This window comes from Oncorhynchus mykiss, chromosome 5 (genome assembly GCF_013265735.2).
Source record: "Oncorhynchus mykiss isolate Arlee chromosome 5, USDA_OmykA_1.1, whole genome shotgun sequence".
NCBI lineage: Eukaryota > Metazoa > Chordata > Actinopteri > Salmoniformes > Salmonidae > Oncorhynchus > Oncorhynchus mykiss.
In genome coordinates this window covers 53,278,906-53,299,391 of record NC_048569.1, presented here as the reverse complement: position 1 = coordinate 53,299,391, position 20,486 = coordinate 53,278,906, and the positions used below count along the sequence as shown (strand labels likewise).

Genomic DNA, 20,486 nt, shown 5'->3' with positions numbered 1-20,486 from the left:
CAGAGCCCGGACTGAACCCAATCGAACATCTCTGGAGAGACCTGAAAATAGCTGTGCAGCGACGCTCCCCATCCAACCTAACAGAGCTTGAGAGGATCTGCAGAGCTTGTAGCGTAATACCCAAGAAGACTCTAGGCTGTAATTGCTGCCAAAGGTGATTCAACAAAGTAGAGTAAAGGGTTTAAATTTGCCAACATTTCTTTAAAAAAAATACGTTTTTTCTTTGTCGTTGTGGCGTATTGTGTGTAGAATAATATTTTTTTTAAATCAATTTTAGAATAAGGCTAGGCACAGCAAAATGTGGAATAAGTGAAGGGATCTGAATACTTTCTGAATGCACTATATCTCTGCTCCAAATGTCTCTACTCTAATCTTAACCCATCTGCTCTGCCATTCCCTTATGGATATGAATACCCGAATCAAGACTCAAACAACCATATGTCTTCTGGCTGTTACCAATACACACCTTTTTTTATAATGACCTTTGGATATTGATTGGGTTTCCTTGATGAAAGAGTTTTCCAGATGAAAAACGAACCCAATAGATGTAAGATAGAGTTTGGATGTATTGGAATTAAAGTTTCAGTAGTTTCAACACACACACACACGAACACCAAGTAGCTCTCTCTGCTTTTGCGACAGGGCTGGCTGAGAAAAGAGACATCAAATTAGTATCGACCGTCTGTGGCACTTCATGCACAAAATCAAATTTGCTGCTACTAATGTCCTCTTGAGTTGTTAGCAGGCGGGGCAGCAACAGGCCTCCTGGTTGGCTATCTGGCATGCATTCTGAATCCTTTTTAGAAGACCTAGGCAGGTTACTTTCCCAAAGTCATAAAGATTGTCTTTAGCACTAGATCATCTTGGTAGGCAATGGACGAACGATCATCTCTTTATGCTAAAATCATTTTTTTTTCTGTGACACCCAGACGAGTAGAGGATAGAGCGAGAATATGACTACTCATGTCTGTTGAACCACAATGTCTCTGTGTGCTTTATTGACAAAGATCTTGATTCTTCATAGAAATGCAAGGTGGTGGATTGTGCCTCAGTGTATTTAAGCCCGTGTGTTGCAGATCAATTGGTTTAGCTGTGTAGATCAGCAAGACCTAGGTTGTAATCCTTAGATATCAAAACCCAGATTAATTTAATAGCCGTGAGCAACAATAGTGAACACTGATGTACTGTGATTGATTTAGAGTTTATTCTACAGGATATTGATTTTGTCTTTTGAACGTGCTTTGATGACTTTGGTTCCCTTGGTAACCCAGTTGAATGCATTCGTGGTTTAGGTTCAAATTACAAATGTCGCTTTCAAAATTATATTTGCCCTTACCCATATCCTCCCAATTCCTAGCCATTCACAAGAATCCCTCAATAGGATAAGGTTCAATCTTATTCATCGTGATCCCCAAAAAAGGGGGGGTTCCCAAAATCAGTCTTCCAAACCTGATGTAAAAGGCTAAACTGATCCCGTGTCAGCACTCGTACTCAGACACGCTTCATGCATATAGCATGGTCAACATGACAAAATAGCATTTTGACACTAGGCTAATAAATCTGGCAGTTGACCCCTGCTACTTGTTTGTCGTCTACACACCCGCCTCCCTGTCCATGTGTGTTTTAGTACAAACATAAGAATGACTCATTTCTCCTTTTTAATAGGACACTTTAACATGTTAGAGTCTGTAGCGAGGAGAGGAGGCGTGGGTTTTAAGAAGACAGCCCGTTGAGCGGATGTGTTTTATACCACGTGGTGTTACATCTCAATTAGATCGGTTAGTTCGGTTTGTTTGTGATCCTGCATCTCCTGTGGCGTGTGAAGGACAGAGCAGTGGATGTAGGGTTACTTATCTTGTTTTAATGAATTTCCGTGTGTGTGTGTGTGTGTTTTTGGTTGGTTGGTTGTAGGCCTACATGTTCCCACTAGGGATTTGAAATCATTCCACTATTCGAATAGTATTGATGATTTTTTTGTTGTTGTCAGATAGTCAAAATACATGTGGATTTTAACCTGAATACCGCTGAGCGAGAGGCTGGCGCTCTACTGCTGCAGCTGCTGAGGGGCTGGTGAGATGGGAGCGAGCAGACAGGTGAAGAGAGAGCTGCAGTACCCAAGGCAACTAGGCTACAGGCAAGACTAGCGCGCTTGTGGCAGCCACAATGTTATTTAGCATCCCGTATAACGGTGCCTGTCTTGACTTGAGTAACCTAGAGCAGTTAGCGCTTTCTACCCCCATTCAGATAAAACAACAGCCTACCTGTTGGTTGCTCATTGTAGCCTACTCCTTTTTAATTCTGTAATTTCATTCCGTCTTGCGTTCCGTTAGTGAACTCTCACTCCACTTACTACACATTGAGCCTCTTTGCTGCTTTGGTTGGCCAACATGAACAACAAGCTACAGCACTTGGAGGCTACGACACTCCAAAAAGTTTGTTTTGTTAAATTCATATTTAGAAATGTTGTGGTATATCCTTGTATGTAACAATGTCACATGGATATTTTTCTGTCATTTTAGAAAAGCATTTTCACGGTTAAAATAGGCCTATCATTTTTTTGGGGGGGGGCACAAATGAAGACTCACAAGTGTTTGAGTGCTAACATATGTTCACATATTCGAATAACCGTGCACATCCCATAGTTCCCATATGATTAGACTAAGTCAACTTTGCCCCAATCTCACTAGAGCACTCGCACTTCACCCCCCCCCCCCCCCCGCACACACACACACACACACACACACAGACCAGTCGAACACTTACCTACAAGCTTTTCCTCAAACTGCGAAATATTCCCCCACGCAGCTCCTGACTCCTCTCCTCACCAGTAGTAGTAGCAGCAGTGAAAACATCATCTCATCTCACTGCCGAAGAGAAAGGGAAAAGTTCACAGACCTTTCATTTACTCTGTGTTCTTTGTTTGTTTATTTCGGTCGGGCGCTGGCAAGGAGACGTGCCGCTGCCATGACAACAGTGGTCCAGGGAGGATGTAATAGAGGTAGATGTGATGATTGCCTGATTAGATGTTTGAAGGAAGGGCTCATCTGTGCACACACACTCGCACAATATACACACACACACACACCTGACAAAGGCGTGTGTTAGTTAGAGAATGTGAGAATTCCCAGGGGGTGCCAGCAAGGTTTTCTTTTGATTCCCGTGAAGAGACACACACGCACGACTTATTAGCATTGTAATATTGACATCAACACCATTATCTCAGAAACCCTAGGCTCACTCCAATTTGCATAGTGCACCAACAGATCTACAGATGATGCAATCTCTATTGCACTCCACACTGCCCTTTCCCACCTAGACAAAAGGAACACCTTTGTGAGAATGCTGTTCATTGACTATAGCTCAGAGTTCAACACCATAGTGCCTCAAAGCTCATCACTAAGCTAAAGACCCTGGCACTAAACACCTCCGTCTGCAACTGGATCTTGGACTTCCTGATGGGCCGCCCGCAGGTGGTAATGGTAGGTAACAACCCATCTGCCATGCTGATCCTCAACACGGAGGCCCCTCAGGGGTGTGTACTCAGTTCTCTCCTGTACTCCCTGTTCACACACGACTGCACGGCCAGGCATGATTCCAACACCATCATTGAGTTTGCCAATGACACAACAGTGGTAGGCCTGATTACCGACAAGGATGAGACAGCCTATAGGGAGGAGGTTAGAGACCTGACCGTGTGGTGCAACAACCTCCACGTGATCAAGACAGAGGAGATGATTGTGGACTACAGGAAAAGGAGGACTGAGCACGCCTCCATTCTCATCGACGGGGCTGTAGTGAAGCAGGTTGAGAGCTTCAAGTTCCTTGGCGTCCACATCACCAACAAACTAACATGGTCCAAGCACACCAAGACAGTCGTGTAGAGGGCACGACTAAACCTATTCCCCCTCAAAATGTTCTACAGCTGCACCATCGAGAGCATCCTGACGGGTTGCATCACTGCCTGGTATGGCAACTGTTCGGCCTCCGACCGCAAGGCAGTGCAGAGGGTAGTGCGCACGACCCAGTACATCGCCGGGGCCAAGCTTCCTGCCATCCAGGAACTCTATACCAGGCGGTGTCAGAGTAAGGCCCTAAAAATGGTCAAAGACTCCAGGCACCCTAGTCATAGACTGTTCTCTCTGCTACCGGAGCACCAAGTCTAGGTCCAAGAGGCTTCTAAACAGCTTCTACCCCCAAGCCATAAGACTCCTGAACAGCTAATCAAATGGTTACCCAGCCTATTTGCATTGCCCCCACCCCCCACCCCCACGCTGCTGCTTCTCTCTGTTATTATCTATGCATAGCCACTTTAATAACTCTACCTACATGTACATAATTACCTCAATTTCCTCAACACCGGTTCCCCTGCACATTGACTCTGTACCAGCACCCCCTGTATATTGCTCCGCTATTGTTATTTACTGCTGCTCTTTTAATGATTTGTTATTCTTATCTCATACTTTTGGGGGGAATTTTTTCTTAAAGCTGCATTTTTGGTTAAGGGCTTGTAAGTAAGCATTTCACTGTAAGGTCCACCGGGTGGCAGTCTAACACAGCTGCGTCTCGCCGTATACTCCAGTAGGTGTCTTTCTATTCCGATCACATAAACAGGGCTTTGACCAGAGGGAGGGTGAGGCGCTAGTTTTGCTTTCCCTAAACTGGAGGAAATAATTGTGATGATGATGATGGTGGTACTAACAAGAGCAATGAAAGCGCCGAGTCTCTTAATGCGGATGGAGAGAGATTTGGCCTCTCTTCTTCTCTTGTTTTCTGATGATTTCATTTGAAACGGGGGAATGGAGCACTACAAAGACCACTACAAAGTCCTCAGTCATTTGATTTCTCCAAGATGGTTTTGATGAATTCCCTTTTTTTAATGTTTTGGAGTGTTAGCCGAGTTAAGTGTGTTTTGTGTGTGTTCACGCGTGTGTAATGAGGACTTTGACAAGAAGCATAATAAGCGGAGTATTCTCACTGGGGATAGCAGACTTATGTCTTTGGAGAGCGAGAAGTGTATATGGCTGTGTAAAGTGGAGGTGAACTCTCTGTCTGTGTGTGCGAAAAAGAGGTATAAAATTGTCCATTTCCTCTCCTAAAGACTGTAAAAAAGAGGAGGAGATGGAGTTCCCTTCATTTCGCGCCATCTTCACTCTTCTTTTCTCCCGCCACCCACCTCATGTTCTCTTTTCTTCCTCTTCTGTTCAGGTACGCCGTCCCACCTGAGCACGGCAAGAGGCTGGAGAGACTGGCGCAAGGTAAGACTACTCCAGATCCTGACGCACACATACACACACTGAGACAGACGGCCTTGGTTCATGTTAAACAGATATCCACCTGATAGTGACTATAGAGTGGCCTGTTAACTGTCTGGCCTCTCCATCAACTGCTGTTTAATAAGGCCTTCAAAAAGGCTGACGACGCAGAGAGTGCGGCCTTTCTCTTCACATTTCTCGCTCCTTCTTCCCAGGAAAGAAAATGCACTATAGACACCTATGCCCTTTTTTGTTGTGGCTGTGAATAACGCTAAAAACGACCAGTTCATTTCTTTATTTAGTAACGCTTCAAGTACTGTACAACACGTTGCGCTGCGAATGGGTAAGAACGTCGTGGAGTATTGACGGTAGGGCTTGCACAATAGTCGTATAATCGTGTAACGGACCATTATGGACATTAACTGTGAACTAAAGACCATCATCGTCTTAATACCTATATTTTGTGTATTCAGAAGTAGTAGAAAATGTATTTTCAAGTAGATCTAGTTCACCCAATAGCAGTTTCAAACTTCTTACATAAGTACGTTTAAAGGTAGTAGTCATTTTACGAGCAGAATGGCACAGTCGGGAGGAAAAACTTCCTTTCCAAAAGTTTCAAGCAGTCGAAACCATTCATTTTTTTGAGGACGGGGGTGACACCAAAGCGGCGTTGTATTCGTTCGGTATGTCTTGAATGCTTTGCTTGTGGAGTAGAGGGTTACACATCGTTTGTCTCCTCAGATCACTCACTTTGTAACAGGTTTGCTCTTTACTGTTGGTCGTGTGCAACCGTACATAACGCCAAGGTAACAGCAATGCAGACAGTCGCAACGCCGACCACAGCCATGCGTATGCTTATGAGATGCTTTTTGATCTATTTCAATATGTCAGTGTGCAGAGTCGCTGTATGAACAGTCACACAGGACCATGAGTACAGAGCATCACACAGACATCATCACACATACCCGACGTTACACAAATAACACTCTCAGCCAGTCACACCTGCTACCACTATCTCTCTCTCTCATCACGTAATTTCAGTCATAACCTGGTCCTTTTTTTTTTTTTCGCGCGGGGGGGGGGGGGTTGGTTAATTTCAAACTCAAAGGACGAAATGAAGCTTTAAGTTAATATTGCCCCGGGGAGAGTTCCACACTGCCGGCTGAATTTTAATGGGGATTAATACGCGGGCTTCGCTGGTACACTATTCACCTTTATCAGCTCACACAGCAGCCGCCAGAGAAAACGCCTCTTTGAGACGAAACAGGCTCTGAAACAATGCAATGAAAATGAAGGATGAAATGGGCCTCGATTATACTGTCAGTTATATTAAAGTTTAACTGGGCAGACGGTCTACCCATCCTTTGAGTCGCAGCACAGACTGCTCATCGGGAGAGGTGTGTGTGTGTGTGTGTGTGTGTGTGTGTGTGTGTGTGTGTGTGTGAAACATATTTTTCCCTTGTCTAGTAAGTTGAAGGCTTCAAGAAACTATTGATATACAAGAGGAAAGGACTGATTTGTTTTTGAAGAGGAGACTCTGGTCTTTGAGGCTATGGGCGTGAAATGAATTGTCATCTGAAGAGGAGCGAGGAAGAAAGGCGGAAGAGAAGGGAGGGTTTTCACATGAGATCGGATAAGTTTATTTAGGCAACAAGGACCTCTCGCCTTCTGAACAAGCCGTGGCAATCGAGAAAAGACAAAGAAAGATGAAATGGTATGACGCCGAAAAAAATTTAATCAAAATAAAGGCCCGGTCAGAAAACGGTAAAACTGTCACGTACGTTATTTGATATCAGTGTGCCATTTTGGCACTGGTTCAATTTTCTCACTCTTCACTTTGGCTTGCCGTGTAGTCTGGCCCGGTGACCTGCTGACGTTGACCCGGGGTCTGGCGCGGAGGGAGGGATTGTGGGACCAAAGAAATGATTATGATAATTAAAGGCTTTCTGGATGTGTACCACGTCGGTACTCCGAGCACTGTGACCTGTACATCCTGCGTCTTGACCAAGAGGAGAGCTCTTCTCCGATTGACCTCCAACCACCAATTACAGTGCCTTCCGAAAGTATTCATACCCCTTGACTTATTCCACATTTTGTTGTGTTACAGATTATTTTTATTCTCACCCATCGACATACAATAACTCATTATTACTAAGTTGAAAACATGTTTTTTTGAAATTTTTGCACGTTTATTGAAAATGAAATAAGTATTTGCACCCCTTTGCTATGACACTCCAAATTGAGCTCAGGTGCATCCAATTTAATTTGATCATCCTTGAGATGTCACTCCGACTTCATTGGAGTCCACCTGGGGCCAATTAAATTGTTTGGACATGACTTAGAAAGAAACGCACGTCTATATAATGTCCCACAGCCGACAGTGCATGTCAGAGCAGAAACGATATCATGAAGTCCAAGTAACTGTCTGTAGATCTCTGAGATTGTGATGAGGCATATATCTGGTGAGGGGTATAAAACATGCTCTAGTTTCTAAAAAAACAGTGGCTTCCATCATAGGGAAATGTGAAAAAATACGGAACTACCCAGACTCTGCCTAGACTTGGCCGCCCAACCAAACTGAGCAACCGGGCAAGAAGGACCTCGGTCTGGGAGGTGACCAAGAACCAAATGATCACTCTGACAGAACTTGGCCCAGATGGGTGAAGCTGCCATAAGGACAATGGTCTATAAAGTACTTCACCAATCTAGGCTTTATGGGAGAGTGGTCAGATGGAACCAGGGGTGGAAAAAGTACTCAATTGTCATACTTGAGTAAAAGTAATATAAATATATAAAATGACTCAAGTAAAAGTGAAAGTCCCCCAGTAAAATACTACTTGAGTAAAAGTTTAAAAAAAAAACGTATTTGGGTTTACATATACTTAAGTATCAAAAGTAAATGGAATTGCTCAAATGTACTTAAGTATCAAAAGTAAAAGTATAAATCATTTAAAGTTCCTTATATTAAGCAAACCAGACGGTACAACTTTTAATTTTTTTATTGATGGATCGCCAGGGCCACACTCCAACACTCCGACAAACAAAGCATGTTGTGTTTAGTGAGTCCGCTAGATCTGAGGCAGTAAGGATGACCAGGGATGTTATCTTGATACGTGTGTGAATTGGACCATTTTCCTGTCAAAATGTAACTTTTGGGTGTCAGGGAAAATGTATGTAGTAAAAAGTACATAATTTTCTTTAGGAATGTAGTGAAGTAAAAGTTGGCAAAAATAGAAATAGTTAAGTACAGGTTCCCCAAAAAACGACTTAAGTAGTACTTTAAAGTATTTATACTTAAGTACTTTACACCACTGGATGGAACCCACTCCTGAGAAAGGCACATGACAGCACGCCTGAAGTTGGCGAAGAGGGATGTGAAAGACACTGAGAGTGTAAGGCAAAATATTTTGTTGTCTGATGAGACAAAAATGTAACTCTTTGGTCTGACTGCAAAGCGCTATATCTGGAGAAAGCCAGGCACAGCTCATCACCTGTCTAACACCATCCCTACCGTGAAGCATAGTGGTGGCAGCATCATGTTATGGGAATGCTTTTCAGCGGCAGGGACTGGGAGACTGGTAAGGATAGAGGGAACATTGAATGGAGCCAAATACAGACAAATCCTTGATGAGTACATGCTTCAGTGTGCAAACCAACTTAGACTGGGGGGGGGGGCGAAGATTTAGGGCAATGAGCCCAAGCATACAGCCAAAGCAACGTTGGAATGGCTTCGGAACAAGAATGTGAAAGACCTTGAGTGGCCCAGCCAAAGCCCAGACTTGAATCACATTGAAAATGTGTGCCGTTCACCGCCTCTCCCCATCTCATTTAACAGAGCTTGAGGAAATCTGCAAGGATGAATGGGAGAAAATCCCCAAAACCAGATGCGCAAAGCTGATACGGACATACCCAGGACGACTCAAAGCTGTAATCGCTGCCTAAGGTGCTTCTACAAAGTATTGACTCAGGGCTGTGAATACTTACATAAATGAGATACTTCTGCATTTCATTTTCAATACATTTGCCAACATTTTCTAAAATCATGTTTTCACTTTGTCGTTATGGGGTGTTTGTGTGTAGATGGGTTAGAGGGGGGGATGATTTGAATTCATGCAGTAACACAACAAAATGTGGAATACATCCAGGGGTATGAATACTTTCTGAAGGCACTGCATGTCTTCCGTTTGGGTGGGGAGCTTAGGCCTAAGTCCTGCGCCGTCTGTGGCTTATTCACTAGAGCGGGGTCATATGGTCATCGTAAGCAGGAAGTCTATGTGAAAGAGACTACACGGTCCATCAAATGTTATGCGAGTCCATGTTGGACGATGACGCTCTTGCACCGCCTTGATTTTGACTGTTGTTCCAATTTCACAGAGCACTTCACAGTTCAAGATTTCACATTGAGGGAATACGATTCACTATCGATGCCACAACGGGTAAATTCACACAATGGGATTAGGGTTGAATATCCCCCCCTGGTATTTTACAAATGTTCCATCCTGAGAATATCACTTTTCTCCTGGGTAACCCGGTATTTCCCACCAAAAACCGGAAGTGTCGTTCAAAAGAATTCTAAAGTAGATAAATAGGCCTATGTCTGGATTTGATTAGAGCTTTGCTCGCAAATTCAACCCTGCCGCTTCCTGATCCATACATTAAATACGTTTTATGTGCCCTACATTTTAACGAGCCCAAGCCCCCCCCTAAAAAAGCACAAATTTGGTGTGTGTTCAGACCCTTTGACCTTTCCCATGTTTTGTTACGTTACATCCTTATTCTGCTGCGCTGTCTTCAACAGGACAGTCAGCCCAATGGGCCCAAGCCTACAGACAAGGCAGGTCCTACAGGCCCTAGTTTTGTCGCACCTAGACTACTGTTCAGTAGTGTGGTCAGGTGCCACAAAGAGGGACTTGTGAAAATTGCAGTTGGTTCAGAACAGGGCAGCACAGCTGGCCCTTAAAAGTACACGGAGGCCCCTTCACAGTCCCCAAGTCCAGAACAGACTATGGGAGGTGCACATTACTACATAGAGCCATGACTACATGGAACTCTATTCCACATCAGGTAACTAATCAGATTATTATTATTATTATTTTTGAAACAGGTAAAAATACCTTATGGAACAACAGGGACTCTGAAGAGACACAATGGTACAGACACATGCATATGCATGGATTGTGGTATTGTTGTATGGTGGTATTAAACCATTTGTATTGTAGATATGTAGTGGTGTAATAATGTTATATGATGTACTGTATTATCTTTTGTTTTATAGGTCATGTAAGTGCTTTAATAGGTTTGGACCCCAGGAAGAATTCCGGCTTTATCAGCAGCTAATGGAGATCCCTAATAAATACAGTGCCTTGCGAAAGTATTCGGCCCCCTTGAACTTTGCGACCTTTTTCCACATTTCAGGCTTCAAACATAAAGATATAAAACTGTATTTTTTTGTGAAGAATCAACAACAAGTGGGACACAATCATGAAGTGGAACGACATTTATTCGATATTTCAAACTTTTTTAACAAATCAAAAACAGAAAAATTGGGCGTGCAAAATTATTCAGCCCCCTTAAGTTAATACTTTGTAGCGCCACCTTTTGCTGCGATTACAGCTGTAAGTCGCTTGGGGTATGTCTCTATCAGTTTTGCACATCGAGAGACTGACATTTTTTCCCATTCCTCCTTGCAAAACAGCTCGAGCTCAGTGAGGTTGGATGGAGAGCATTTGTGAACAGCAGTTTTCAGTTCTTTCCACAGATTCTCGATTGGATTCAGGTCTGGACTTTGACTTGGCCATTCTAACACCTGGATATGTTTATTTTTGAACCATTCCATTGTAGATTTTGCTTTATGTTTTGGATCATTGTCTTGTTGGAAGACAAATCTCCGTCCCAGTCTCAGGTCTTTTGCAGACTCCATCAGGTTTTCTTCCAGAATGGTCCTGTATTTGGCTCCATCCATCTTCCCATCAATTTTAACCATCTTCCCTGTCCCTGCTGAAGAAAAGCAGGCCCAAACCATGATGCTGCCACCACCATGTTTGACAGTGGGGATGGTGTGTTCAGCTGTGTTGCTTTTACGCCAAACATAACGTTTTGCATTGTTGCCAATTTTGGTTTCATCTGACCAGAGCACCTTCTTCCACATGTTTGGTGTGTCTCCCAGGTGGCTTGTGGCAAACTTTAAACGACACTTTTTATGGATATCTTTAAGAAATGGCTTTCTTCTTGCCACTCTTCCATAAAGGCCAGATTTGTGCAATATACGACTGATTGTTGTCCTATGGACAGAGTCTCCCACCTCAGCTGTAGATCTCTGCAGTTCATCCAGAGTGATCATGGGCCTCTTGGCTGCATCTCTGATCAGTCTTCTCCTTGTATGAGCTGAAAGTTTAGAGGGACGGCCAGGTCTTGGTAGATTTGCAGTGGTCTGATACTCCTTCCATTTCAATATTATCGCTTGCACAGTGCTCCTTGGGATGTTTAAAGCTTGTGAAATCTTTTTGTATCCAAATCCGGCTTTAAACTTCTTCACAACAGTATCTCGGCCCTGCCTGGTGTGTTCCTTGTTCTTCATGATGCTCTCTGCGCTTTTAACGGACCTCTGAGACTATCACAGTGCAGGTGCATTTATACGGAGACTTGATTACACACAGGTGGATTGTATTTATCATCATTAGTCATTTAGGTCAACATTGGATCATTCAGAGATCCTCACTGAACTTCTGGAGCGAGTTTGCTGCACTGAAAGTAAAGGGGCTGAATAATTTTGCACGCCCAATTTTTCAGTTTTTGATTTGTTAAAAAAGTTTGAAATATCCAATAAATGTCGTTCCACTTCATGATTGTGTCCCACTTGTTGTTGATTCTTCACAAAAAAATACAGTTTTATATCTTTATGTTTGAAGCCTGAAATGTGGCAAAAGGTCGCAAAGTTCAAGGGGGCCGAATACTTTCGCAAGGCACTGTACAAATTCAAATATTATTTTGTTTGTTCTCCATCACACAATACCACATAATGACGAAGCAAAAACAGTTTTTTTAGACATATTTGCAAATGTAATAAAAAATGTAATTTCCATTTACATAAGTGTTCAGACCCTTTTACTAAGTACTTTGTTGAAGCACCTTTGGAAGCGATTACAGCCTCAAGTCTTCTTGGGTATGACGCTACATGCTTGCCACACATGTATTTGGGAATTTTCTCCCATTCTTCACTGCAGATCCTCTCAAGCTCTGTCAGGTTGAATGGGGTGTGTCGCTGCACAGCTATTCTCTTCAGAGATGTTCGATTGGGTTCAAGTCCAGGCTCAGGCTGGGCCACTCCAGGACATTCAGAGACCGTACTGAAGCCACTCCTGCATTGTCTTGGCTGTGTGCTTACGGTCGTTGTCCTGTTGGAAGGTGAACCTCCGCCCCAGTCTGAGGTTTTGAGTGCTCTGAAGCAGGTTTTCATCAAGGATCTCTCTCTATTTTGCTCGGGGCATCTTTCCCTCGATCCTGACTAGTCTCCCAGTCCCTGCCGCTGGAAAATATCCCCACAGCATGATGGTGCCACCACCATGCTTCACCGTAGGGATGGTGCCAGGTTTACTCCAGACGTGACGTTTAGCATTCCGGCCAAGGAATTCAATCTTGGTTTTTTTCAGACCAGAGAATCTTGTTTCTCATGGTCAAAGTCCTTTAGGTGCTGTCATGTGCCTTTTACTGAGGAGTGGCTTCCATCTGGCCATTCTACCATAAAGGCCTGATTGGTGCAGTGCTACAGAGATGGTTGTCCTTCTGAAAGGTTCTCCCATCTCCACAGAGGAACTCTGGAGCTCTGTCAGTGTCCATTGGGTTATGGGTCACATCCCTGACCAAGGCCCTTCTCCCCTGATCGCTCAGTTTGCCCAGGTGGCCAGCTTTAGGAAAGGTATTGGTGGTTCCAAACTTCCATTTAAGAATGATGGAGGCCACTGTGTTCTGGGGACCTTCAGTGCTGCAGAAATGTTTTGATACCCTTCCCCAGATCTGTGCCTCGATACAATCCTGTCTCGGAGCTCTACGGACAATTCCTTCGACCATACAGGTGTATGCCTTTCCAAATCATGTCGAATCAATTTGAATTTCCCACAAGTGGACTCCAATCAAGTTGTAGAAACATCTCAAGGATGATCAATGGAAACAGGATGCACCTGAGCTCAATTTCGAGTCTCATAGCAAAGGGTCTCAGGTATATCTGTTTCGCTTTGTCATTATAGGGTTTTTGTGTGTAGATTGATGAGGGAAAATGTTTTATTTTAATCAATTTTTAGAATGAGGCTGTAACATAACAGAATGTGGAAAATGGAAGGAGTCTGAATACTTTCCGAATGCACTGTATCAGTCAAAAACAGGATTATCTATTTTTGGATGCAATTTTGAATAGGAGAGAGAGAGAGAGAGAGAGAGAACTGATTTTAAAGCAACGATAATTGATTGACAGTCTGTTTTTTTTTTTTTTTTTAAATCTGCAGCTGCGATTTAAAAAATATATATATACCTCTTTACAAAAAGAAAATGTGATCCACAAAAGCCAGAAAAACCCCCACAAAAGCCAAGCTCCATACTGCGATGAACTGTCTGTCCACACCCTGAACAGATGAACATGGATCATACATGGCTAAAAGTATCCCACGTCATTATTAAAGTCTAAGTGATAATATGTTTAGAAGGTTAGGCAGAGTAATGGATTAGCAAGCGGAACAAAACTAAAAAAACAACCGGGTCAATATGGCCGTAGAGAAGCCAGATTTAGACTTTGCATATCATTTAACAGTTCCATTTCACGCCATGCTGTTCATATAACCAATTTATTATAATTTACCAGGTTCTCACAGTTATTTATCCTGGGAAAAGGGAGTTGTTTTGGGTGGTAGATCCCGGTAAATCTCGGTAACCAGGTTCCCACCACTCAACTCTAAATGGGATGCAATTTAGTAATGTGGTGTTTTTAAATAGTTTTTTTTTACCTGCAGGTTTCTTCCCAGGCAGTTCCCAGGGCTGTGACGCCTTCCTCCGCCACAAGATGACTCTCATCTCTCCGTCCATATTGAAGAAGTACAGCATCCCCTTCGACAGGGTAGGTGGCAGGACACAGTTGGGGGGTTGAAATTGGGGTCTGGAAAAGGCCTGTGCCCGAATTCATAAAGCATGTCACAACAGGAGTGCTGATCTAGGATCAGTTGCCGTTTAGATTATAATTAATGGACATGGGGGGAGGGACGGGACCTAATCTTAGATCAACATCCTACTCTGCGACTCTTGATACATACAGCCCCTGGGCTCTAAAGTTTGAAAGCAACAGAATGTTCCGTCAGGGTTAATTGAGGAAGTGAATGAAGTGATGTTACATTCTGCGACCACATCCATTTGATTTGATGTCATACAATCATGTGTGACATTTAACCAATAACACACCTCTTAACACCTCTCAATTTGACCATCTGTATTTGACGGATATTCCGGTAATGCAATAGAACTCATTTCATCACACCACCACTTTTAACCTGTCAAACAGCTCTCAGAAAGGAGACACTCGACCCCCAAAGGCCGTTTTTTTTTCTTTGTTAACCCCTCTGAATGGAACCCTCTGCTGAACCACAATTGCAATTCTTCAACCTGTAAGAGGACATGGAAGCTTGGTTCAGCGCATGCCTGTGTCCCAAATTGGCACTCTATTTAGTGCACTACTTTTGACCAGGACCTATAGGGCTCGGGTCAAAAGTGGTGAACTATATAGAAAATAGGGTTCCGTTTGGGACACACGCCATATGACGCGCTGACTCTAGCACCGACCGCAGATAAAAAAATGAATGGGGGTGTATGAAAGCCTGCCAATCTCTGAGCAAAGTGGAGGTTAATGGCACATTAGATGAGGATGGCTGGGTCAGGAGGCATGCTGAAGTTGGTGTCGATGTGAGGGTGATCTCCTGTCAACCTACGGGATGAACGATGGGGAAATTACAGAAGACGAGTGGATGGATGGACGGAGGACGTAGAAGGGAACGCGCCAACATGTGCGCAAACACGTGGGCCTGCGCAACACGTGCACATGTAACGGGGATCAAGTGTGCTGCTGGCAGCTTAGCTTCTTCCGCTGTCCGACTGACCCACACTGGTCTAGAACCAGTGATCCTTTGCTTCAGAGTACATGTGACCCCCCCTCCCGACAACATTCCAACGGGTTGAGCCACCCAAAAGGTACAAATTGGATGGCTCCACCCGCAACATTTCAAGCTAGCTGGGGGAATGAGCTTACCGTATGTTTTTAACTCCGTTACTCGCACAAATAGGCATATGCAGTGTACACACACACACACACACACACACACACACACACACACACACACAGTATTGAAAAGTTGATAATGAGATTGATGACATCTTTATATAAAGACCATAGCTTCACTTCACACTAAATGATGATGGAGATTGAGCCATGAGTCTTGGTTACATTTCAATTTCCATATTTTCACATTTCTGCGATAGAAAATGAATCACTATGTTAATTTTTTTCTATGGATAATAATTGTAGGAGATAGAAACTCTCACGGTGCGAAATAGATCGAAGATTAAAAAAAATTGTACGTTTCTAATGCAGGCATACACAGTTCTCTACTGTCTGCAGAGTTCGGCTTTTTCCCCAAAGTTTTTTTTTTTTTCTCTCCTTTTTTTCTCTTCCCTTTTTTCCGTTTTCCTTCGGGGTGTCGTTATCACAGGGACCGTGTTACCTGGCACACACTGAGAGGATCTCCCTTGATTTGAGTGTAAAAATAACAGCGGCTTTGTGCTTTGTTGAGGCTACAAGAGGAGGCCTTTGATATTGGGACTATTCTGTTTTACCTCCCACTCTCTCTCTTCCGTCTCACTGCCTGCCTGTCTCCCATCACTACACTTCCTTAAGGCTGAGTTCATGTGCCTCTCTCCTCGATCATGAGCGCTAGTCCTAACTAGTCAATGGTTATAGCGAACAGATTATGCCTTCCTCTTGGAGAGAGGAGGTGAATTGATGAAGAGGCGGTTAAGAGCAAGGATCCAAAACTTCTAGCGTAATTTGAAGTTCAGCTGTAGAAAACTTTTTGTTTTTGAGTGCAAAAATAATGTCATATTTCTGTCAGGGGTTGCCAATGTAATAGTTAACACAGAAAACCCAGGAGCGTCGAAATAGAAACCTCAATCATTTGTCAGGCTTAATTTCGAAGAGATGCAGAGGGGACCGGTGAGCTGTGTCTTCTTCAGCCTCTCCGGCTCTCAGTAAGTGATGGCCCTGCCTCAGAACGAAGCGCAACCAAATGCAAATGTTGATTTGCGCGGGCTGGCTAATTCCCTGCGCCATGCTCGCTGGTTTCAGTCTAATTGCGCTTGTACCGCCGCAAATGGTTCTCTAGGAGCCGGCGCCGCTAGGCAGCTCAAGTGAGGGAGAGGTGGAGGGAGGAAGAGAAGGGGGGGGGGTGTTGAGAAAGCAAATCCGCCTTCCCATCAGCACTTAATGATTGTGGATATTAAGAGCTAGCCCTGCGCTCCCTGTTTTTGCCAAGTCTATCTGTCCAAATGGAGTTTCCTTGAGTGTAACTTACTTCGTCATTTTGGCACATCTCCGCCCATCAAAACTTGGGTTAATAACACTGTTTTCTTATGCGATATATGGATATGAAGTTTTATGAGTTTGCATGCTCAGTCAGTTAATGTACATTTAATGTTTGTGTGTTTTTGTGTGTTTCGACTGAACATTTTTATGCGACTATTTTACAGTTTTCAGGGTCAGTCATCCAAACCGAAACAGAATGTTCAGATATGCATTCATGTGGAAGTAACACTCGATTATACCACTGCGTCCTGTTGGTTTAGTATCATAACGTCGACAGAGGGACGTTATGCTTTTAACTCTTCCCTCTCTCCAGATCACTCAGGAAGAAGGCGAGTTCATGGTCACCTTTCCCTACGGCTACCACGCCGGTTTCAACCACGGCTTCAACTGCGCCGAGTCCACCAACTTTGCCACCCTGCGCTGGATCGACTACGGCAAGATGGCAACGCAGGTGGGTCAATGCACACTCGACCAGACGGTCACCTCAGTGTCCCCTATAAAAACACACAGCACTGTAACGGACCGCCATTTGAAGTTGGGGGCGTTTGCAGCTAGATTTAGCGTGACGCCATCGTCCCGTAGCCCTGAAGTTAGCGGTCACCTTGACTAAAGCTAGCTTTAAGTAGTATTTGCGTTTGCGGACCGCTAGTGTAGATTGAAATCCATGTGTTGTACTCTGCTACGCATGCTACCTGTCATCTCATACACAATCATGCAATTGCATACTTGGAATACCGGTTCCACAGCCCAGTGCTCACACAAGCTGTTTTACGCCCTGAGCATGAGGTAATCGGCGCGTGTTTCTGTGTGTAGCGTGTTTATCGTGTGGCAAAGGGGACCCGCGTCACAGGATCATCTGTAAGCTGTGTCACGTCGGCGCACACACGCATATGATGCGACACACAGTCCCTCTTTGTCTCTGCTTGGCTGCGTGTCAGAGTTACGAGGTCGCCAGTTCAGTGTGCTGCGGTAGTGGGCTCTGCTCTCTCTGTGTGGCCAACTGTTTTTAAGAACCAGAGGGCTACTAGAAGCCCCTCTCCTCCCCACACGGTCTCTCTGACGTACTTAACCCAGCCGTGCCCCCCCCCCACCCAGACCCTTCTCAACGCTGGTCACATTCCACTGGCCAGGGAGCCCTCCCTCACAGTTCTGTCTGAATTTGATAGAGACGAATTGGTCAGCTTTGCGCTTTGCCCTCCATTTTGTGTCAGCGAGTTGACAGGCTGCTCCGGAAAGTGCCAGAGCAATGTGAAAGAAAGAACAGCTTGGGCACCAAGAAAGCCATATGTTGTTGTTTTTTCTGTCTCTCTCTCTCGGATTCGTCTGTCCACTCCTTTTCCCATCTTTCGTTAGTTCCCCTCCATCCTTTCTGCCAAGCCCTACTCTCTTCCTCTTGACGCGGCAGGGAAGATGGTCCTTCGAGCAGGATCTGTCACTTTGGGCTGTGTGGCTTGTTGCAAGTTTCCTGTCTACTAAAGCTGAGAGGCTGTAATAGCTGACCCATCTGTCTGCCGAACTGCATTAATAGAAACCAAGACTGTTCTTCCTGGTTGTAGCTACATTTAGCAAACCCTAACCCTTTTCCTAACCTTAACCTAATTCTCCTAACTTGCACATGAATTCTCCTAACCTGTTACAAAAAAGTCACTCCTGCTTGTCAAAACTGGTAGACCTGCCCTGGGGGGCAGTGTGAGTATCCACTAATGCGATACAGCCATCTGTCCTGCCTACCAGCACCTACTAGTTACAGCTGCGGTCCTCTTGATTTTAGTAGTTCCCTTGCAGTCACTCTGGTAGGCTATGTTTGTTCACAGAGCAATGATACCGTGCTACCCTTATCTCATTGTAGCCTCCCAAGGCAGTGTCAATGTAAACCCAAAATGCCTCTATTTTTCACGCTTTGTGCGCATAGAGAACGCTGAATAAACAGGCGAGACACTACACGACAGTGGCGCCAGTTCCCTGTGGGCCCCAAGAACGGAGTGTTGTGAAAGGACGTTCATCACGCTGTATGAATAGAAGATTCATTTCCCTTCCTTTCATCTTTCAAAGAGAATTGCAGATGACTCACTCTCCGAATAGTGATATTTGTTTGCGTACGCTTGTTTGTTTGGGGTTAGAGCTGATGGGCTTTGATAAGGAGTGCTGGAGATGCCGAAGACTAAAGCATTATCATTGTGGTTTGTGTGGGTGGGTGGGTTTGTGTGTGTGTGTGTGTGCATTCTTGCGTATGCTCTAGGCCGGGAGCGTTTCACTACACCCACAATAACATCTGCTAAATATGTGTATGAGACCAATGAAGTTTGATTTGATTTTGAGCAGGCTATAGACAATGTGTGTGTATTGTCATTTCACTTCTTATTGTGTGATAATGCCGGGCTGAACTGACAACAGACTGCCATGTTAATATCTGGTGGCTCCGACTAGAAAATCAGAGCACAGCGGCAGGAGTCAACGCTGCGTCACTGAATCTGACGTCGCCCACTAAGTTGTGCCCAAATAAGCTTGCGTTCTTTCGTTTTGTCCCCCCCTGATGGCAGTTGTGACTGCTTCCTTATGCAATATGCATGAAAGTGTTAGCGTTTGTTTTTGAGCTTTCCCCAGAAAACCACTGTCGTTCCTCTACCTGCTCAGTAAAGCTTCCTAAATTCATTTCAAACAAATGGAGTTTGTCTCGTGCTGCTGAATGTTTGTTTTTCCTCTGGAAGCCTGCGCGCGTCCTAATGCCAGGTAAAGTCCAGCCGATCTGTAGTAAACTTGAAGGATACTCTCTTATGGGTGCAGGCGAGAGGACAGAGACAGTACAGTACACTACAGACTCATTAACGGTTGTAAACTTGACCCCCCCCCCCCCCCCCTTTTTGTTTCTCTCTCTCCTCTTCCTCACTCTGTGCAGCTGTTGTCATTAAACGAGGGGAGAAAGCGGTGCGATGGGGAGCGAGCAAGTCATTATTTGAGTTTGCCTGGTTTGGCCAGTGGAAGAGCTCGTTAGCAGGGTCTCTGCAACTGAGGCTGGAGGGCAAACACACACACACACACACACACACACACTTATGAAACCTACCACATGTGATTTAATCACACACCTCCACACAGCAAATAAAAACGCTCACTTACAAACTTCACACGGTCACTATTTCAAGCCTTGTACATTTCCGCATTAGATGGACTTCCATGACTCTGGTCAAAGTTCACTAAGATGTGACTGTTGTTTGTCTCGCCGTAACACTTTCATGCGCGGTATAAGAGAGCATGTTCCCTGTTACAAAACGCAGCTTGTTTCGTGTCTAGTAAAATATTAATACATGCCATTTTAGCAAAGTGGTTCCCAAACTGTGGGGCGTGCATCGAAGGGGCGTAAGGGGGGGGCACCAGGGTCTATAATTACCCCATTTTCTCCCCAATTTCTATCTTGTCTCTTCGCTGCATCTCCCCAACCAGCTCAGGAGGCGAAGGCGCTTCTTAGCACCCGCCTGCTTAACCCGGAAGCCAGCCGCACCAATGTGTCGGAGGAAACACCGTTCAACTGACGACGGAGGTCAGCCTGCAGGCGCCCAGCCCGCCACAAGGAGTCGTTAGAGCGCGATTAGCCAAGTAAACCCTCCCCTAACACGGGCGATGCA

General features: G+C 44.6%; 1 protein-coding gene across 3 annotated transcripts in view; it reads left to right on the top strand.

Moving 5' to 3' along the window:
• Positions 1-20,486, top strand: part of kdm4b (lysine (K)-specific demethylase 4B) — an 87,791-nt gene that overhangs the window by 34,544 nt on the left and 32,761 nt on the right. For all 3 annotated transcript variants that reach the window (XM_036977813.1, XM_036977812.1, XM_036977811.1), the window contains exons 6-8: positions 5,206-5,255; positions 14,252-14,355; positions 17,177-17,314. In XM_036977813.1, the coding sequence (XP_036833708.1) occupies positions 5,206-5,255; positions 14,252-14,355; positions 17,177-17,314 (292 nt within the window). The remainder of the gene's footprint in view (positions 1-5,205; positions 5,256-14,251; positions 14,356-17,176; positions 17,315-20,486) is intronic.